The 20,622-nt window shown below is 33.4% G+C and overlaps 1 protein-coding gene across 1 annotated transcript; it reads right to left on the bottom strand.

Moving 5' to 3' along the window:
- Positions 1–463: 463 nt before the first annotated feature.
- LOC110724475 lies at positions 464–1,826 on the bottom strand. The gene is made up of 2 exons (XM_021903894.1): positions 759–1,826; positions 464–520 (listed from the first exon to the last, which is right to left on the bottom strand). Exons 1-2 carry the CDS (start codon positions 1,824–1,826, stop codon positions 464–466), a joined length of 1,125 nt encoding a protein of 374 aa, XP_021759586.1.
- Positions 1,827–20,622: the final 18,796 nt, after the last annotated feature.

Here is a 20,622-nt window from a genome sequence, read left to right on the forward strand (position 1 = left end):
CAATGTCACCAAAGCCTCGAGGATTGCAATGCATCTCTTTGGAACAAATTTGGGCAAGAATGAAACAAAGTGTTAGTGGGAAAAAGATAAAAATTACGTCATGTGCACTATTCTGATCATAACTTTTGATGTATAATGATAATGTAGTGATTCCAATTGGGTTGGAAAGTAGAGTTGAAGATCTTTCCAACAATAGGTCACACGCAAAATCCAGTAAGTAACGTGAAAGTTATGGCCTGTCGAACTTGAGCAGTGTTCCCCCCAAGAAACACTTCAGCTCAAACGTTACCTCCCACTGCCCGGTCAGACAGGGCACGAGATGCCCGATCGGGCGCGAGAGCTCAATTCAGAAGTTGCGAAAGTCGACATCTGTTTTCTTCACCGCCCGGTTAGACCGGGCATGGGATGCCCGATCGGGCGCGAAGAAGATTGAAAGTTTCAGCGAATTCAATTCTTCTTTAGCTCAAAATCTGCACAAAAACAAACTCCCACAAGCATAAGTTACATTCTCCTTACCTATCTAAGAACCAAAGAAAAACGAAATCACACAAAAAATAGAAAAGACTAAAATAAAAACAATAAAATACGGGTTGCCTCCCGCAAAGCGCTAGTTTATCAAGGTCTTAAGCTTGACCTTCTTTATTAGCTCAACCTGGGTCACCACACAAAGAAGAAACTCCGCGATGTTGCCCATGAAAATATCTGCCTCCAAATGACTCCTTCATTTTATAATTGACATGCTTTGTATCCGAACTTACCTTGACGTACCTAAACACATCATTTGGTGGAATATTGTCCTCATTTCGCACAAGATTTCTATCAAATACACACTTATCAACCAAAGGGTTAGTAGTATCAATTCTTAAAAAAGTGCCACCATCAAATATAAAATTATGTTCATTAAAGAGCTTAAACACTACTTGTTTATCCTGGGCCCTAATGGTCACTTGTCTTTTAGGAACAACTATTAGAGCTTGACTTGTGGCAAGGAATGGGCGACCAAATATAATCGGGATCTTATGGTCTTCTTTCATATCCATAACAACAAAATCAACAGGAAAAACAAGTTTACCAATCTTAACTAATACATCTTCAACCACACCCTTAGGGAGTTTAGCAGTCCTATCAGCCATTTGAAGAGAAATAGGGGAAGGTTTAAGTTTTTGCAAACCTAATTTTTCATATAATGAATAAGGAATTAAATTAACACTAGCACCTAAATCACACAAAACCCTGTCAAAAAATATTTCGTTTACCATATAGGGAATAGTAAAACTACCAGGATCATGCAGCTTAGGTGGTAGGCTATCACGTATAAGAGTAGAACATTTCTCATTTACTACTTCCTTATCATCATGTTGATCTTTAATTTCCTTCACAAATTTTGCAAATTGAGGCATTTGAATTAAAAGATCAGAAAAAGGAATGGAAGCATATACCTTTTTAAGAGTCTCGCAATATTTCCCAAAATGTTTATCGAGCACGACTTTTGACAACCTTTGCGGGAAGAGCATCGGTTCCTCATAGGCCGGTGGAGCAACATATTTGGGACTTTTTACATCCTCACACTTTTCATCTTTTCTTGACTCCACACTGCACACTTTCTCATCTATTTTCCTCGAAAATAATTCATCTCTTCTCAAGAAAACTGCATTGCATTGTTCCTTTTGGACTTTTGCTTGATCATGAAGAGTTGATAAATGACTCACTTGTTGTGAAAGTTGAGAAAGGTGAGTTTCTATCCTCTTATTTTGAGCAATAAGCATTTGAATCGAGCTTTCAAAGTGTTCATTTTGCTTTGCTTGTAGCTCAAATTGCTTTGTCATAAGCTCTTGCTATCGAAGTTGGGAAGTAGTGAAAGTCTCTATAACGGAATCAAGATTGTATTTTGAAGTTTGCAGTGGTAGTTGTTGATTCATGGGTTGGTGATTAAAAGATGCCCTTGCTTGAAAACTAGGTGGTGGTGACGGAGAATTCAATTGAGCTTGAGTGTTCTTATAAGAGAAGTCCGAATGATTTCTCCACCCTTCATTGTATGTGTTTGAATGAGGATCATACGGCCTTTTAGGTATCGTAGTATAGAAGGAATTTGCTTGCTCGATTGACATTTCGTCAAAGGGAGGTTGACATTGTGATGCAATGTGGCCTTGAATACCACATAATTGACATGTTTCGAATGAAGTGGGAGAGGATCCAGCTTGGAGTTTATCAAACTTGCTTGTTAATGCTTGTACAGAACTTGTAAAGAGAGTTAAAGCATCAACATCAAATTTTCCTCTAGTCTTCACAATATTTCTGCCCCCCTGGATGATAATTATCATTGGCTGCCATCTTCTCAATGAGCTCTTTGGCTTCAGTTGGGTTCTTAGTCATGAGAGAACCCCCGGATGCAGCATCAATGTATATGCGGAACTCATGGGTCAGACCATTGTAGAATGTTTGGATCAACATCCACTCTGGGATACCGTCATGGGCGGAGCCAATGTGGGTTCAAGTGGGTTCATTGAACCCACTGATTTTTGAAAAAAAAAAAAAAAAATTAAACAAAAAAAAAAAATCGAAATAGTTTTAAATAGAATATTTGTGTAATATATAGCAACAAGTAAAGCTGTAGCCCAGTGGTTATTTATACCTCCCATCACACAAGAGTTTGTGGGTTCAAAACCCATAACTCACACTTTTTTTTAAAAATTTTGTTTCCTGTTTTCCTTCTCTTCTCGTTCTTCCTCCTTCTCTTCCCGTCTTCCAGAGTTCTGACTGTCCGCAGCGGCGCGCCGGCGCAGCAGCCAGCAGAGCACGGCCGCAACCTCGCATCCCCGCAGCGGAGCAGACCCACAGCTCACAGCCGTCTAGGTAAGTGAATTTGGGGATTTTTTTTGGCTAATGTAATTTACTTCTCAATTTGGGGATTTTTTTTTTTGCTAAATCGTTGAATGCTTTAAATTCATATGCTAATATACATTACGAATTGGGGATTTTTTGTAAATTGCTGAAGATTGGTTATAATTTGCTAATTTACTTCTCAAGTTCTCAATTTGGGGATTTTTTTTGTTACATTGTTGAATTTTATATGCTATTTCGTTTTCTGCCTTCTGGATTTCATATGTTATAATATGTTTACTAATTGACTGTAAATATTTAATTACGATAGTTTTAATTAGTCTTCATAATTTATTAGTCCCAAATAATTTTTTAAATATGGTTAGCTGACTAAAAACTGAGCAGTGGTTTTGATTAGCCGATTTGGGGAAAAATCCTCCAGAAATTGAAGTTTTGCTTGACTGCTTGTGAGTTGTGACCGTATATTTGAGTATTTGAGCCGTAATGCCGTATAATAGTATAATTTCTATTTAATTTATACTGATTTATTATTTGATTATTTCTGATATTCTATTTCATTGATAATTTGATATTGTCATATTGATATTGTAATGCTTCTATAGTCTTTTTTCTTTTTCATTTTCCTATGTGTAATCTATTCGTAATCCATAGTTTGAACTTATTTATGTACTGAATATTTAATTATTATATTTTTATTCCTTTGTTAATTACGATTTCAAATTTCGAAGTTTCGAACCCACACTTCGAAAATCCTGGAGACGCCACTGGATACCGTGATGAGGGCATTGTCTTTGTAAGCGCTTGAATCTTCTCCATGCCTCATATAAAGACTCATCATCAGATTGACGAAAGGTAGCTAGCTCGTTCCTTAACCTTGCAGTCTTCTCTTGCCCTAAAAATCTTACTAAGAAAGCTTTGGCAAGCTTATCCCATGTGTCAAAGGAACCTATACCTTCGTCTCGTAACCATTCCTTCGCTCTATCCTGTAGTGAAAAAGGGAACAAACGAAGTCTGATAGCATCATCGGTAACACCGTTGAGCTTTATGGTGTCACACTTCTCCAAGAAACTGTCTATGTGACTAACAGGGCATTCATGAGGTGTGCCTGCAAATGAGTCATTTGAGATGTACTGTATGAATTGAGGTTTTAATTCAAAGCTCTGAGCGGTAATAGGTGGTCTGACAATGCTAGATAGGAGCCCGGTTGCGGTATCAGGAATGTCGTACTCCAATAAAGATTTGATTCTTTCGGTCATTTTACTTGTATTTTGATATCTCCTTCTTCTACCTCTTCGTCTCCTTGCAGTAGCTTCGATTTCAGAGTCAAAAGGTGTTAAGATGTCTAAACCTAAACGTCGAGTTTGCATGCAACAAAGAACTAAAAAGAGGAGATAAAAAATACAAGGGACAATAGCCGAAGCAACAAATCAAAAGCTTAGTAAAGATGAATCACAAATAACTAGATGAAAACCGTTAGTCCCCGGCAACGGCGCCAAAATTTGATAGGCGTGTCGCGTACCTAACAAAAATAAACCAAACAAGACCACTACTATATACACGGGCAAGTAAGAATCGAATCCCAAGAGACTAAGGTTCACCTAATTAATTAGACTCAAGAATCACTAAGCAAGTAACCAATCAATGATGATGAACACTAAGAACTAATAAATAAATAACACAATTAATCTAAGGTAAGTGATAAATCAATTAACTAAAGCATCCAAGATCAAGCATTACCACGAATATAATCAATGCATTAATAAATCTACCCCCAATAACAAATCAATTGACAAGAGGAAAAGCATTCCCTAAACAATACCAAAGGTCTCTTCCGAGTTATCAATGGCTTCCCAAATCAACTATCAAGCCTATTTCCATGGAATCAAGCAAACAAGGGACATTAAACACAATACTTAACTTCCTAATCATTCAATCATCTACTTCCGTGATGATATTAAAACCCTTAATTGAAATACCCAAATCCCGTTAATACCCAACTTCCGTTGCAATAAGAACAAAGGGATGATAACAATACTAATTATTCCTAATCTAGTATTGGCATAAACACAATTGATTAAGCATGTCAATTGGGATTATTATTGGAGGAATTAAAGATTCAATTCATATATCAATCATATTCGGGCTTTGCAAGATCTCGGATTAAGAACCTACTCACACATACTAACAAAACCAATAACAAGATTCAATAGACAAGACATAATCAATAAGCAATAAGAAATAAAAGAGAAGTGAGATAGATGATGTAATACCCCATATTTTTTGAAAGGTATTTTCTAAATTAAAGAGTATTTAGTCTCGTATTTTCGACGTATTTTCTAACTTAAGAGTATTTCAGTTTTGGAGCCAAAATGATATTTGAATTTTGGCGCCTAAATCAATTATTTTAATTAAATGGATAAACTAAACATTTTATAAATAGTATTTTGATTTAATAAATAATAAACCAAAACTATATTAATTAATAAAATTAGAGGTATTTTTGGATTTAAAAATCTGATTTTTGTAAATAGAATTTTCGGATTTTTCCAATAAAATCCAATTTTACTTAATATCTTGCTAAACTAATTATTTTCATGAAATAAAATTAATTTCCTAAAACTAAATAAATATCATTTTTGAATTTACAATTAAAAATCTGATTTTTACTCTAAGTAAAGTATCTTCATAAAATAAAATTAATTCCTACACTAATGAAGTATTATTTTCTGATTTTATACATTAAAAATCCGATTTTTCTTAATTATTTGCTAAGTTAATTATTTTTATGAAATAAAATGATTTCCTAAATTAATCAAATAGTATTTTAGATTTTATATAATAAAAATCTGATTTTATTAATTATTATAGACCAAATTTTTGGCTACCCTGATTATTTAGTAAGAAAATTGATTTTATTCTTCCAAATATTTATAAACTTATTGAATCTTTAATTTTAGTAAAATAAATTATTTTACAAAATCCCCAAACTAACATAAGAGGTCCGAAAATATTGAGCAATATTTAGCTCAATATTTTCGGCCACTCATGATTTTTTTCTATAAGATTTTCAAATTATTTTTATTAAAAATAAAATCCTTTAAATTCCCTTACTTCTATTCTTAAATCTAAAATTATTTGATTCTATGTCATACTTGCACTCCAAACTTAAAACCTACCAAATAGAATTTCATGATCAAATAAAATAGCCTTCTATATATTTAAAACCCTAATTTCTATTCTTCAAAACTTCCATAAATTATAAACCCTAAATTGCTATAAACTCATCACCTAAACACCTATAAATACCCCCTCATACCTCTCATATTCTTCACACCCAAAAACTCAATTCCCTTCTTTTCTTTTACTCTTCTTTTCTCTCAAACTTTTCCTATTTTTCTTTTCCTCTTTTCTAAAAGAAAATCTGCCCGTATATCTTTAGAGCCAATTTTCGGGCACTTCTGGTCAGTTTTTGGATTTTTCTATTTCACAAAAAATTATTTCTCTCGAAAAATCCTTGAGGTTAGGCTCAAGAATCACCCAATCCGGAGTTATATCAAAGGAGTTATGTCCTCTGCAAGTTCTGCCTATCCTTTCCAACGCAAATTCAATTTCCTTTAATCCTATTCCTTTATTTTCTTCATGGTTAGTTTTCTAAAATATAATTACCTATTTTACAGTTATAATTTTATATTAAAGTATTATTTTTAAAAGTGTTTTATAGTCCATGCACATTAGATTTGGGTTTATGTCTAAAGATGTTGTGATAACCGTATGGTTATGTTAATTGCAAGGTGTATTCGTGATTGAACTTTGAAAGTGCGAAGTGTTGATTGATATTCGGAATTAAGGTACGTTATGTGGTTTGATACCTTCGAAAGTTGATTATGAAACTACATTTTATGATCGTATGAAATTATAATCTATTCCGTATCAAATTATATTTGTGAAACTATAAATTATGTTCCGTATGAAACTATGATTTATTATGAAACTATAAATTATTATGTTCCGTATCAAATCATATTTTATACATTCCGTATGAAATCATGTTTTATGTTTCGTATGAATTTATGAAATTATGTTCCGTATTAAATTATGAAATTTTGTCGGATTGAATTAAATGATTTGGATTTAAATCAAAAGGGCCTTAAATTGTGATTGGAAATTATTGGAAATGATTTGCAAGTTTGTTGTCATGTAAGTGTGATGGATTTTTAAAGACGAGTTTTTAAACAAATCAATCGATATGTTGAATCCCACTTAGGGAATGGTTCAGAGAAGACTATGGACTTTGCATGACCTAGTCTTTCCTCAAGTTTGGCCTTTGATTATAAAGTAAACCACTTGGGGGGTGTGCACACTTAATGAGGAATTGGTTTTGGAACGTAATCGATTGAGTTTTTAAATTTGTCTTGAAAGAATTGAATTGGAAAAACTCTTACTTGAGTACGGCATTGGAATTCTTATGAATTAAATCTAAATGATTTAAATTATGTTTTACTTATCTTACACATAATCTACTTAGCATAATTTGCTAATACGTGCTTTTGTTTTGGCTTTGCCCTGTTTACCATTTATGGTAAGCAGGTAAATGTTTCAGGTGGAAGTTGATTGATGCATACGGGAGTCCACGGGAATTTCACATAGCTTAGGAAAAGTTGGAGTCGTTTTTGTGTCACAAATTATGAACAAGTTTTATTTAAAGTTCTGTTAATAAGAATAAAGAATTTCCGCTTCAAAAGTATTTTAAATTATAAGCCTTGCGTTATCACGCGGCGGTAATACGCCCCACTCTATCTCTACGGTATTTATACGTATTTTCTACATATTCCGTAGAGGGAGATTTGGGGGTGTTACAGATGAATACCAATTGCTTCAATTGAAAGAACTCGAATTGTTAATGATCAATAAATTAAACTAAGAGTAGAAATTAAATGCTTAGAGAAAGTAAACTAGGGCTTTTAGGTAAAACTAATACTAGAGGATATAATAATCTCCCTTCTAAATGTGATTACAAGGGGTATTTATACCCTTAAAAAGATAGAAATTCGAAATTAACTAAAACGATTTCCGCACAACGGTGCCCGGTCTGACCGGGCAAGGGCTGCCCGATCGGGCGGACAAAGTACGGCTTCTTCTTCTGCGTTGTTCTTCTTCTCTTCTTCTGCCCGGTCTGCCCGGGCAAGCTATGCCCAACAGGGCATTGAGGAAATCTTCATTTTTCACTCAACAACCTCTCTATAACCATCCAAATTAAAACAAGTCCGATTCATCCAAGAAACTCCGTATTCATGTGAAACTCAATAAAATAGATCGAACACACTAGAGAAGAGATTGTTAGCGAGAAATGGCTCCGTACATAGAACCCAAAACCATGCAAATATACGCTATAAAACCGGGGTAAAACATGGTATAAAATGCATACATCAAAAGTTAATAAAAATATTTTACCCTTTTTTTTCCCCACTATTGGTCTCTCATATTATATTTTAATACTGTATTTTTCATATTCTCTCTCCTCTCCACTTATACACACTTTTGTTTTTTCAAGCAATAAAATATAAAAGAATTGAAGTTTGTGAAAGGATAAAATATTTTATGATGATTGGGAGGAGTTAGAATATGGAAATACTACTATAAGGGGTTGTTTGGTTGGTGTTTTTGGAATGGATTGGAATGGAGTTGAAATCCATTCCATCCATTTTGTAGTTTGGTTAGGCAAATTTAGGTATGGAATCTCATATCAAAGGGATCTAATTCCACCTCATTCCCCTAGAATCCCATACTCACCTTACCCCTTAAGACTTACAATCCATTCCTTTAATGAATTGTAAAAACCATTCCAAAGATTGAACCAAACAAGTTTAGACAAGTATGAGGTTTAGAATTCATATCTCCTTCCATACCATTCCATTCCAATTTAACGAACCAAACGACCCCTAAGAGTATGATAATTGGAGAGTTTAGTAGGACTGTAGGAGATAAGAAATTAATAAAATATTGTAAAAGGTTTTCAAAAAAAGAAAATAGAGCATATAATAAAATACAGCCGCAAAAGAAAAATGGAACAAGTAATAATATACCGATAGAGTAATAAAATACAATATGCAGGGCAAAAACTTTTGTATTCATCCGATGTATATTAATCGAGGTAACTTTTGTTGAATTTAGGGTAACTTTTGTTGAATTTAAGGTAACTTTTATTCAAAAGCTTAAATAACTTTTATTTATATCAGCATAACTTATATATATTGGGTAACTTTAATTCATTATATGGTAACTTTTGATCATTTTAATGTAGTGTAACTTTGAAACGGATGAACAATATTTTATTGTACATTCGATCTTTTTATATGTTTGTCTATTGATATCCAATGTTGGTCCATTTTCACAAGAGACTTTGAGGAGAAAACAGTGATAATTCATTAATTCCCGCCATAACAATGCTCAAGTTTGGTCGCAAATTCAGTCATCAACTCCAACCTCTATACATCATTCATGGCTGCCATCGCCATTTCAGTATTCAACGTTAACATCATCATCATCGTCTTCTTCATCGGAATCTCTTCCATCATTGCGGATTCTGTTGGTTGATTATCTAGGGTTTCCCAGCAAAAAACCCCTTTCTCCAACCAAATTATCTCGATTTCTTGAAGAGCAAGAGGCCAAGAAGGTCAGTGATTTTGATTTCGCTAAAAATGTTGTTTCAGTTGTTGATTTCTTTAAACAAATTGGATTCGAACAACCCCAAATTAAAAAGGTCGTTGCTCATGAACCTAGAATCCTATGTTCTAATGCTGACAAAACCCTAAAACCTAAAATTAAGCTTCTTCAAGACTTGGGATTTTCTGGGGCTGATTTAGTTCATGCTATATTGGCTAATCCTTTGTTGTTAATCCGACTTTCGGGTCCTGCAATAGATGCTATAAGGGTTGTTGTGGGTAGTGACTATAATGTTGCTAAAATCTTGAAGCGGTCGAATTGGTTGTCGTTTGCTAATGCTGCTAATTATTTGATTCCCAATGTTAAATTGTTGCAAGCTTATGGAATTTCTAATGATAAAATTGCGAAATTCATGCTTCAGCAACCAAGAGTCTTGGTCAGGAAGACGGATATATTTCGGGATTTGTTAATTAAAGTTGAAGATAAGTTTGGGATTCCTCGTGATTCTCCTAGGTTCTTGCCTGGTGTTTACTTGGCTTGTTATAAGGAGGAGAGCGTTAAGGGTAAATGTGATATATTTAAGAGTTATGGATGGACTCATTCTGATGTCTTGAGGTTAATTGGGAAAAATCCTTATTGCTTGGGATACTCTGAAGCAATGATCACAAAGAAGTTGGAATTTCTTACGAAAGTGCTCGGTTATAAGCCTGCGTTCTTGGCATCGCATTATAATCTGATGGCTTATGGCCTTGAGAAAAGACTGTTGCCTAGACATAAATTGCTGCTTTTTCTGAAGGAGAAAGGTTTGCTAAGTAGGGATTACTGTCTTCTAAATATTGCTTCCTGGAATGAGCCTAAGTTTATAGAGAAGTACATTGAACCATTTAAAGATGTTGTACCTGACATACATCAAGTTTATCGTAGCACTAGTGATATACCACCGACTCCATAAAGAGCTGATACTGTTTGATAGCGTTGAAGTTCTCTTGCTTCTAGATGTTGGGTAAGTATACATTTCAGAAGTTTGTGCATTCTTTGAATTTTTGGTAGGATTATGTCATGTATAAGGGCAATGAGTTTCTTACAAATATCTTTGTTTTTGTTGGTTATGTTGGTATAAGTTATGTGTTTAGTTTCATGTTTTGGTGTTTGTGGGAGATGAGATTTCTTCTGAAACATGCTCAGATATCTGCTTATTTAGAAACTCATTATATAGGTCCCAAAGGTATTGCTGGTGTTTTTTTTTGGGACATCTAATATTCTTCCTTTTTGGTGATGTTTCCACATCTGCATAATTAGTTTTAGACTTTTAGCTGAGTACAATATATTTGGTTAGCTTATTGCTTAAATTTAAGGTCTTAAAGCTCTACATTACTCAAGAAGCCATGAAAATTAGACTTGCTTTCCTTGGTTGATTATATCATCAAAATGCACTGTGGAGCTGGAACTCGAACGATCGCTCTGGTAGTTCAAGGGAATTAAAAGGAATAGTAAAGGGGTTTAATTGTTCTTGTCTCCATCTTATTTATTTGAGCATCAATTAGCAGGGGATGAGTTGGTGAAAATGATGGAGTGCTTATAAGTAAACTTTTTCTATAAAACTCTGCCATGATAATTATTGATTCTAGAAAACTTTCCACACCTTAGTTTATTTTTTCAAATTTTTATTCAATCGATTATCTTGCTATGCTCTTTTTCCTTTTTGGACGGTTCCTTATTATGATGATTTATGTTAGCTGACCCCAAATCATTTGGGACTAAGGCTATTACAAAGATCGGCAAGTTTGATCTGTCTTAAGAGATTTTAGATGCATGCATCTATTTTGGACTGGAAACATATAGAGCTACTTTGTTCTTTCTTAAGAAATATTTGATGCATTCATCTATTCTGGACAGAGAACATATACATTGACTAGTGGCTGTAATGGCTTTCTCAGAATTATAAGAAGACTGTTGTTCATTTCAAGTTGGGTAGTCATATCTTTTCTAACAGCCTACCTTTGACTATCTTGAGTACCTTATGAAAACACATACAAAGTATCTTGTTAATACATCTAATATTGTATTTATATATCCAATTTAACTTTTCTTATAGTCTTTCCGTCCCAATATAGATAAATTTAATGAACTTATTTTATCGGGTGATGGTGTGTAGTGGGTTTTATTTATTTATTTATTTTTATTATTGTTAGTAGGTAGTGAAGTTTATATTTATCTTATATATTTTTTTTATTACAGTTGAAGGGTAGTGGATAATTTTTTCATACATCTGTGTCTTTTTAATGTACCCGTTTTGACTTTTCATGCTCGCCGAGGTGCAAAATTAATTATAATAAGTTGAAATTTGGAAATTATACATTGAGACGATTCTAACAAAATCCACGTGAATGTTTACTTTTATTACTTTTATATACTAGGGCGGCTAACCGCGCACGCCATAGCTAGGCATGTTTGGGTCGCTCTTTCAGTTTGGCTTTATGTCACAAATTTTGTTGTTGACAACATTAATGAGGGAGAATATGTAAACAATATTTTTAGGGGTATAAATGTATGCACATTTTTCTTAAGAGTTCAAAAAAAAAGGCAATTAACATTAACGAGGGAAAATAAGTAAATAAACAATTAGATAGTATAATTGTCCAAACACTATTCATTAGGCTTATGTTAAACTTTAAAGGTAGGGATAAATTTAAAATTGTTGGTCTAAGTGGAGTATGTGAATAAAAGTCAAATTGGGTATAAAAAAAAGATACGGAGGAGCATTATAGTAAGTGAGTGTGGGTCTAAAATCAGAGAAATGATAGAAGCTTAGTGTAACATGCCATTTATGAAAACAAAGAGAAGTTTATTAGATAAGGATAGAGGGAGTATTAATCTTTGGCTTATATAGTTACAGTCTTCCAAATTCCACAAATTCCACAGGCACCAAGTAATTAGTAAAGCAATCGGTAGGAAGTTTTGTTGAAATATGCTTGAAGTTGGAGTATCACTCATTAAGTCATTAATCATGTCAATTTTCTTAAGTAAGACTTAGAAACTAGTGATTGGCTGGACATAAGCTTTGACTCAATTTATGTGTTTTTGTTGATGTGTGTGTTTTTGTTAATACGAGTTCTTGTTTTTGTTTACAGGTTGTGGACCTTTGAAGGCCATAATAATAAACTAACAAATATGCTGACTGAGTTAAGTCTAACCCACTTTACAGATATCAGGCTACCTATACCAGTGCCATTGTATGAAACTTGCAAAGGTTTTTGCAATGATTGATTGGGTTTTGTTTCTCTAATCTACTACTTTTGGTTGTTGCGATGTGTATAAGTATGTTTTGTGGTTCAGTAATATGATTAGGATTGTATCCTCTTTCAATTTCCTTTTCTTTGTTTTTGTATCAAATGACTGCTATATCATTTGTTGGTTGTAGACGGAATGCTACTTTCTTAAATGTTTTGTTCTTGACTGTACTCTTTCAACTGTACGCTAAGGAACTCATTTTTTGTGCAGTTGTAGAAGTTGATTAAGTCCTCTTTTTGTTTTCTCCTATTAGCAAATAGAATGTACTTAGGATTTATCCTTTTGTCGTGTTGACAGATGATTTAGGCACTAGAGATTTAGTACTTTGGAAAATTACATAAAGTTATGATGCCTCCCTAAATCTTTTGACCTTATATTGGTTATCCTCTTAACTCAGTTGCGCTATTTATCAAACCATGGAGTGATCACTTCATCCATTTACTAGTTTGAGTATTCTGTGCTACTTTCTTTGAGATTATCAAGATGTTGCGTTTACCAAGGATGGCTTCAACACAATGTAGAAACATTACAATTTGTTGCTTTTTCTGAGTGATGTTATTATCCACCTCTAACAAGTTTTAATAAACGAAGTACATTGTTCACTGGTTCCAAGTGACATATTATCATCTGCGTTAAACATCTGGTTTATGTATAATTACTGATACCCTCCCCCCCCCCCCTAGGGGTGTATTAGTGTATATATGCAGATGATGGGAAAAAACCTAGGGACGCATATATGTAGATGCCAGGAAATGAATGTTGACATTATCTAACAAGCTTGAGGCATACAATAGCATATTGACCAAGATTACAATAAACCAAAAGGATTGTATATTTTTCAACTGGGGAGTAGAAGTTGCAGAAGATGTCTGTTCATTGCTACAGGAGATAGAATGTGGGATTGCTGTAGCCTATGTTTTAGCCTGATTGTAACTGACAAATTTCTAAATATTAATTGCAATCAGAAGTAAGATTTGCTTGCTTGGTGCTTTGTATTTTTTTACTCATTAACGAAATACATATATAGTTCTACAATTAGGGGTGACAATATCATCCAAACATGTTGGACTGCTTGGGTGCCACTAAAAGTCAGATTCTTTGGCTGGCGTGCTATTCATAATGCTGTCCCGGTCAGATGTAACCTGAAAAAGAGGAGTATTTGTGCTGATGATATATGTCCTTCCTGTGAGGAGGCCCCTGAGACTTTACCGCACTCTTTGATTATGTGCCCTGCTGCTCGTGCAATCTGGTATTGCTCCCCTCTCCGTTTGTGTGTGAATTGTTATGCTCAACACTGCCAGGAGTCTTTCAAATTGTGGGTCTCAGCTCTTTGCGTTGATTTCAAAGACAAATCCTGGTGGAGTATCTTCTGGTCACTCCTCTGAGCATATGGTCGAAGAGAAATGCCTGGCTCTTTGAGATAAGAGAATTTCTGATTAAGGAGGTTATTCATAAAGCTATGAAAAGGCAAATGAGATTACTCATCTTGATGTTGGCAGAAAGATGGCTGTCCTGCATAAGTGGAAGCCACCAGTGAATGATTTGTACAAACTAAACACTGATGGGGCGTGCTTTGCTGATTCTACTGTTGGATTAGGAGGGGTTGTTCGTGATTGTGTGGGGGGTGTGTTGCTCGCCACTTGCAGCAAGCTACAGGGGATGTTTGAGCCTGAAATCGTGGAGGCTCTTGCAGCTAGACACTCTCTGCATATCGCTATTGTAGCTGGTCTGAACAAGCTCATATTGGAAACTGATAATCTAAAACTTTTCTAGCAGAAGTTTGGTAAGAGGGACAACACGACTTTTGGTTTAATTGTTAATGACATACTTCACATTGCAAGTTCGTGCTCCGCTATCGAGTATGCTCATGTAGGTAGAAAGGACAATGGGGGTGGCTCATGTTTTAGCCTACCTTAGTAAGGATTATGATGAGGTGATGGTTTGCATTGAGGAATTACCTTCGGCCCTTCGGGTAGGGCTGAGCACGGATCGGATATCCAATCCGAAAAATCAGTTATTTGATATCTGTATCCGATCCGAAATTTTCGAATATCCGATATATTTCGGATCGGATATGTTGGATAATATCCGAACTTTTTAACAAATAAATACACAAAATAGAGATTTATTTGAAAAACTGTTTTAAACAATTAAATCCCAAAAAATAGAAAATCTAGAATCAACTAACCCAATACAATGTAAGACTAATTATATACATAAAGAATCATTTAAAACAAAAAAAAAAAAAAAAAAAAAAAAAGAATTAGTGCAATGGTTGAAGCAAGCTCGGCGACGATATTGGGTTTGGTAAGCCGAGAAGCTTGAACGACCAGTGGAGGTTGGTGAGCGTGAACTGTTAGAGGAGATGTAATACACTAAGAGAGTCCACTAAGGTAGTTGAGTTGGTGATCGATGTCGGTGAAGAAGGTCTGAGAAAGTGAAACAGAAAGTTGAGATTTAGGGCTTGTTTGGTTCACCTTATTTTTGCTTATCTGAACTTATCTTATCTGGTCTGGTCTAATCTGATTTGGTCTTGTCTGATCTGATCTGATTTGGTTTGATCTGATCTGATCCGAATGTCAGATTTGACCATACTTTGACCTTAAATATACAATAATCTATACGGAAAAAATATATATCAAGTGGGGTCTTGTTAGATTCGTAATAATATTTATTTCATTAATATGTGATTTTCATAATTTTTTTCATTACGAAATTAAAGATATTTAGCGATAAAAAACTGCACATAAAACGATGATCTGATCTGAACTTATTTTTATTTTTTCAGATCTGATCTGATCTGAATTTATTTTTTCTGAAATAAGTAAAAATAAGGTGAACTAAACAAGACCTTAATTTGAGATGTTAATTTGAGATGATAAGAGGATAGAGAAAGTGGTATAAAGAGAGTGAGAAATTGAAATATGAGAAAGAAAGGTGGGGAGTGGCGTGGGGTAGTTACAACAAAAGGAGTATAGGGTTTGGTGAATGTCAGAAGAATTTTTTTTTTTTTATTGTATAAAAAATTTAGTGATGTTTTCGGATATCATTCGGATATCGGATATTCGAAATTCAAGAGTTGGATATTCGATCCGATATTCGTATTTGAATTTTTCGAATTGGATATCCGATCTCCATAATTTTCGGATTGGATGCGGATCAGATCTTCGGATTATATATATATATATATATATATATATATATATATATATATATATATATATATATATATATATATATATATATATATATATATATATATATATATATATATATATATATATATATATCATCCAAACATGATGAATAACCATTTTTTTAATACTAAACTACCCCACTTATCTCTTATTTTATTTAAGTCAATTAAATTGTTGGTCAAAGTGTCGGTCAAAGTGTAACACTTAGTTAAAAATGAAGGGGGAGTATAATTTAATTAATTAAATTGGAACCAATAATAATAATAATAATATATATATAATATAATATAAAAAAAAGAGACGTGTCCAATTAAATAGTTTACAGGTAAAAGTTGGATATTTTAAGTTAATAACGCGTTTTCTGTGTGCTGGCCACTTCGTGTGGCCGGCGTTACTTACTCATATGCTACTCAGTTGATTAGGGGTTACTTGGTTAGGGGTTACTCAGTCGGTTAGGGGTTACCTTTGAATAAGTAACCCCGACCACACGAAGTGGTCAGCCACATATAAAACATTATGTTGAGCTAATTAAAAGGTCAAACCAATGTGAGAAGGGAGGTAAAACGCGTGATTATTCCCATCAAATTTTCCTTTTATATACAAATACATGTGCTAAAGTGGAGTGTTTTTTTAAAGGGATTTTTCCCTTTTAAACTCTATTTTTTTTCTTGCAAAATCATTAATTTATCAACAACCTACATTGTTTATTTATGGGTTGACTATTGACTTGTAGTTGTATTAGAGAGTTCTATATTTCAATTGAGAAGGTATTGGGTGCGGCAAGCCGCACCAAACAATTCGTGCGTCAAGTATATATGATGTGCAGTATTTGATGTAGGATATGTATTATTTGATAGAGGACATGTACAACTTGTTGGAGGATATGTGTTATTTGATAGAGGATAGTACAGTTTGTTGTAGGATATATATTGTTTGTTATGTAGTATTTGATAGAGGATATGTACAATTTATCTTTGATAGAGGATACGTACAGCTTGTTAGAGGATATGATGTAGTATTTGGTGGAGGATATGTGTTAGTTGATAGAGGATACGTACAGTATATTAAAGGATATGTATTATTTGATGGAGGATATGTAATATTTATTAGAGAATATGTACAACTTGTTGGAGGATATGTGTTACAACAATCCAAGTTTGTAGATGAATCATATAACCAATAGAAGATATCATAAAGACTATACATGATATCATGGAGCCAATAGAGGATATCATTGAACAAACAGATGATATCATCTATAGACGAGATGATATCATATATATACACAGTATATGATATCATCTAGGATGATATTGTAACACCCTAGAAATTTCTTTCCTTTAAAATATCTATTTTGCCCTTTTTAAAATACGAAATAGGAAAATCTAAGACATTACCGCCACCGTGATAACGGCTAAGGAAAATATCAAAGACACACAGCGGAAGATTTTCTTTAAAACCATTCAAAACAAGTCAACTCAAAAGTCAAACCAAATGAAAGTTAAGTCAAACCAATATTAAACAAAGTCAACCTACAACTCGAAACCATTGTAGGCCCTTAAAAACCAAACAATACTGAAAACCCTTACATTAGTCTCCTGAGCATAATAAAATAAATAATATTCAAATCAAATAAAACACATCATATTCCTATGGAAACTAAGCATGATTCGTTCTTCACTCATGGCCATCATGAAAATACTTCACCACCAGAAAAACTTCTCTCTACTTGTCCCCACTACTCACCATTAGAAATGAGTCGTCGTAGGGCCAAGGTAAAGACAAGCCCAAACAAACATACAACACACAATCAACAATGCTGAGTACATAAGCGTAACTAAAACACACTAACATGCTTTTATCTTATCATCACACAACTTACCTTGTTGCACCTGTTTGCAAGCATACAACGTACAACACAACTACTCAACAAATAACTAGTCTAACTATTTAGCTTGATTACGCATCGAACGGGTTTCCCCCAAACATGCCCCAATAAAAGGGTACTAACATGGGAGCTAACCGTGCCACTATAAAAGAACCACTTGTAAGTGGCGGAATTTCCGCGCATAATAAAAAGGAATATACAACGTCCTGTACTCCCAGTAGAAATTATGGTCAAATATAAAGTCGCATAACTCCCCCCCATATGTTCATACTCAAGGTATATACGTTCCAAGAGTTTTGGTGCGTAATCTCTTTCACTTTACATTGCTTTACAAATTATTATACTTGGTGATGACTCTCAAACCGTAACACAATCAAATATTATTATTCATTCAAGCAATCAAACATACCAATTTAATTCTTGAATAATTAGTGACCACATAAATTTAATGTTGAATCCTTTTTAAACTACTTCGGTGTTAAATAACACCTTAAGCGCATAAAGCACCACAAATCCTATCCCTCGGTGTTTATAACACCTTAAGTGCACTTAGGCACCAAAATATAATTTAATCCTCGTGTACATAGACAATTAAATAACTCCTTCCTCATGCTTATAGCATCCATAAAAATAATATGAACCATAATAAAAATTCCTTTCAATATTCCAAACTCAATTAAACATTTAGTTTAATTAAACATGCTCTCTATCATGCCAACAATAAAAGTGTGGTTCATATTCAACATGCCAACATAACTAATTCCAATCATCGATTCACCACAAATAATTCATACTTCACAATTCATTCACCAACATCAATTCATACAACAAATTCCAACTCATACCTATCATGATACTACTTAGAATTAATTTATCAAAGCCTAGCATGCTTCTACATATTCAAATAATTACCAAGTATGCGAACGTACCTTGAATACGATCTCAAAATCGCCACGACTAAATAAAATCACTCACTTGGAAACCTCCTACAAACCAAAATTACAAAGAGACATTAATATCTATTCCACACAAATTTCCAGCAATATATACGCTCTTTAAATCACTCATAAACCCTCTAAAATAAGTTGAAATTTAATTTAAAACCCTTACTTTTATTCCCAATTAATGGGTAATTAAAAATCCTTTCAAAAAACATAATTATAGCTTATATATGATAATTTCAGCTTTATTAAATCATCTAAAATTGTTGCAATTGTGTTTTAAAACACTTATTTCAATAATTTAAATCATCCATAACCAATTTCCATCAATATACATAAACTTAGAAATCTAGGGTTTACAATTTAGGGCTTTTTAATTCAAAATCAAATCTGAAAATTTATATACAAAATACTTATTATCAAATATCATAAAGATCATCACAAAACCCAAAAACAATAATTAGATTAAGGGTGGATTGAATTAAAAATCAAAAGAACAAATTTTTTATTTTAACAAAACACACACACACACAAGGGGGAAAAGGAGGGTGGCTGGCGCCACCTCCCATGGCTGCTGCTGCTGGCGGCTCTGTGCTGGTGGCGGTCGGCTGTGGTGGTGGCGGCAGCCGGCCACCATGGTGTGTGTGGTGGTGGTGGTGAAAAAAAAAATTAAAATTAAAATAAAGGGGAAGGGGAAAAATTATGAGAAAGAAAATAAGAGGAGAGAGAGAGAGTTTACCTTTGGGTATTCTCCACCTTGGGCAAAGTTTGATTTTGCTCATATGATGGGTGTTATACCCTCTCTCAATAACCCTCCTACTTAAAATTCCTTTACTACCCTTAATGATCTATTTTCTATTCAAACTAGTATTTTGACTTTCCTTAAATACCATTGACTTTAAAATTTCCTTTTATAAAATAATATGTCCCAAAGTTTCCAAATCATGAAGTAAAATATTTTCAAGATTGTTAAATAATTAAAAATAAACTTTTAATTAAAATAATTCTTTTTAAATTAATGAAACACCATAATAATTCATTTCAAATTATTTAAATACTTTAAGAAATACTTATTTAAGTTAAAAATACGTATAAAAATACGGGGTATTACAGATATCATGGAACATAGAGAATATCATAAAATCAATAGAGGATTTTTATAGATATAATAGATGATATCATATAACCAATAGAGTATATCATCCAACAAACTAAATCCAACCTATAAATGATATCATATAACCATTAGAGGATATATATCATCCAGCCTATAAATAATATAATCTAGGCAATGGATGATATCATCCAGCTTATAGATGATATCACAGAAGCAATAGAGGATATCATCCAGCCTATAAATAATATCATGAAACCTATATAATAAAGGTTATCATGGAACTAATACGGGATACATTTAGACAATGGATGATATCATCCAACTTGTAGATGATCGATGATATCATCCAACTTATTATAGATGATATAATCTAGACAATATAATTTATTTATAAAAAATAATTAAAAGGTCAAATAATGGCAGAACCACCATTGAAGGTCCCGTAGTAAGCTCATGGATATAACATAACATGCTCATTTCTCAACCAAAATACATGCATTTATTATCAAAATGTTCACAATTCAACATACAATCACATAGGAATCAATTTCAACAATTATACATCACACAAGAAAGCCCCAAATCAATTTTTTTTGGGCATTTTTCGAAAAATCCAAGAATTTCAAGCAATTATCAAGCTAATTCAAGCATAAATCATGGACAAATATAATCAACAATCTTTAT

Source organism: Chenopodium quinoa, unplaced genomic scaffold (assembly GCF_001683475.1).
Source record: "Chenopodium quinoa cultivar QQ74 unplaced genomic scaffold, ASM168347v1, whole genome shotgun sequence".
Taxonomy (NCBI): Eukaryota; Viridiplantae; Streptophyta; class Magnoliopsida; order Caryophyllales; family Amaranthaceae; genus Chenopodium; species Chenopodium quinoa.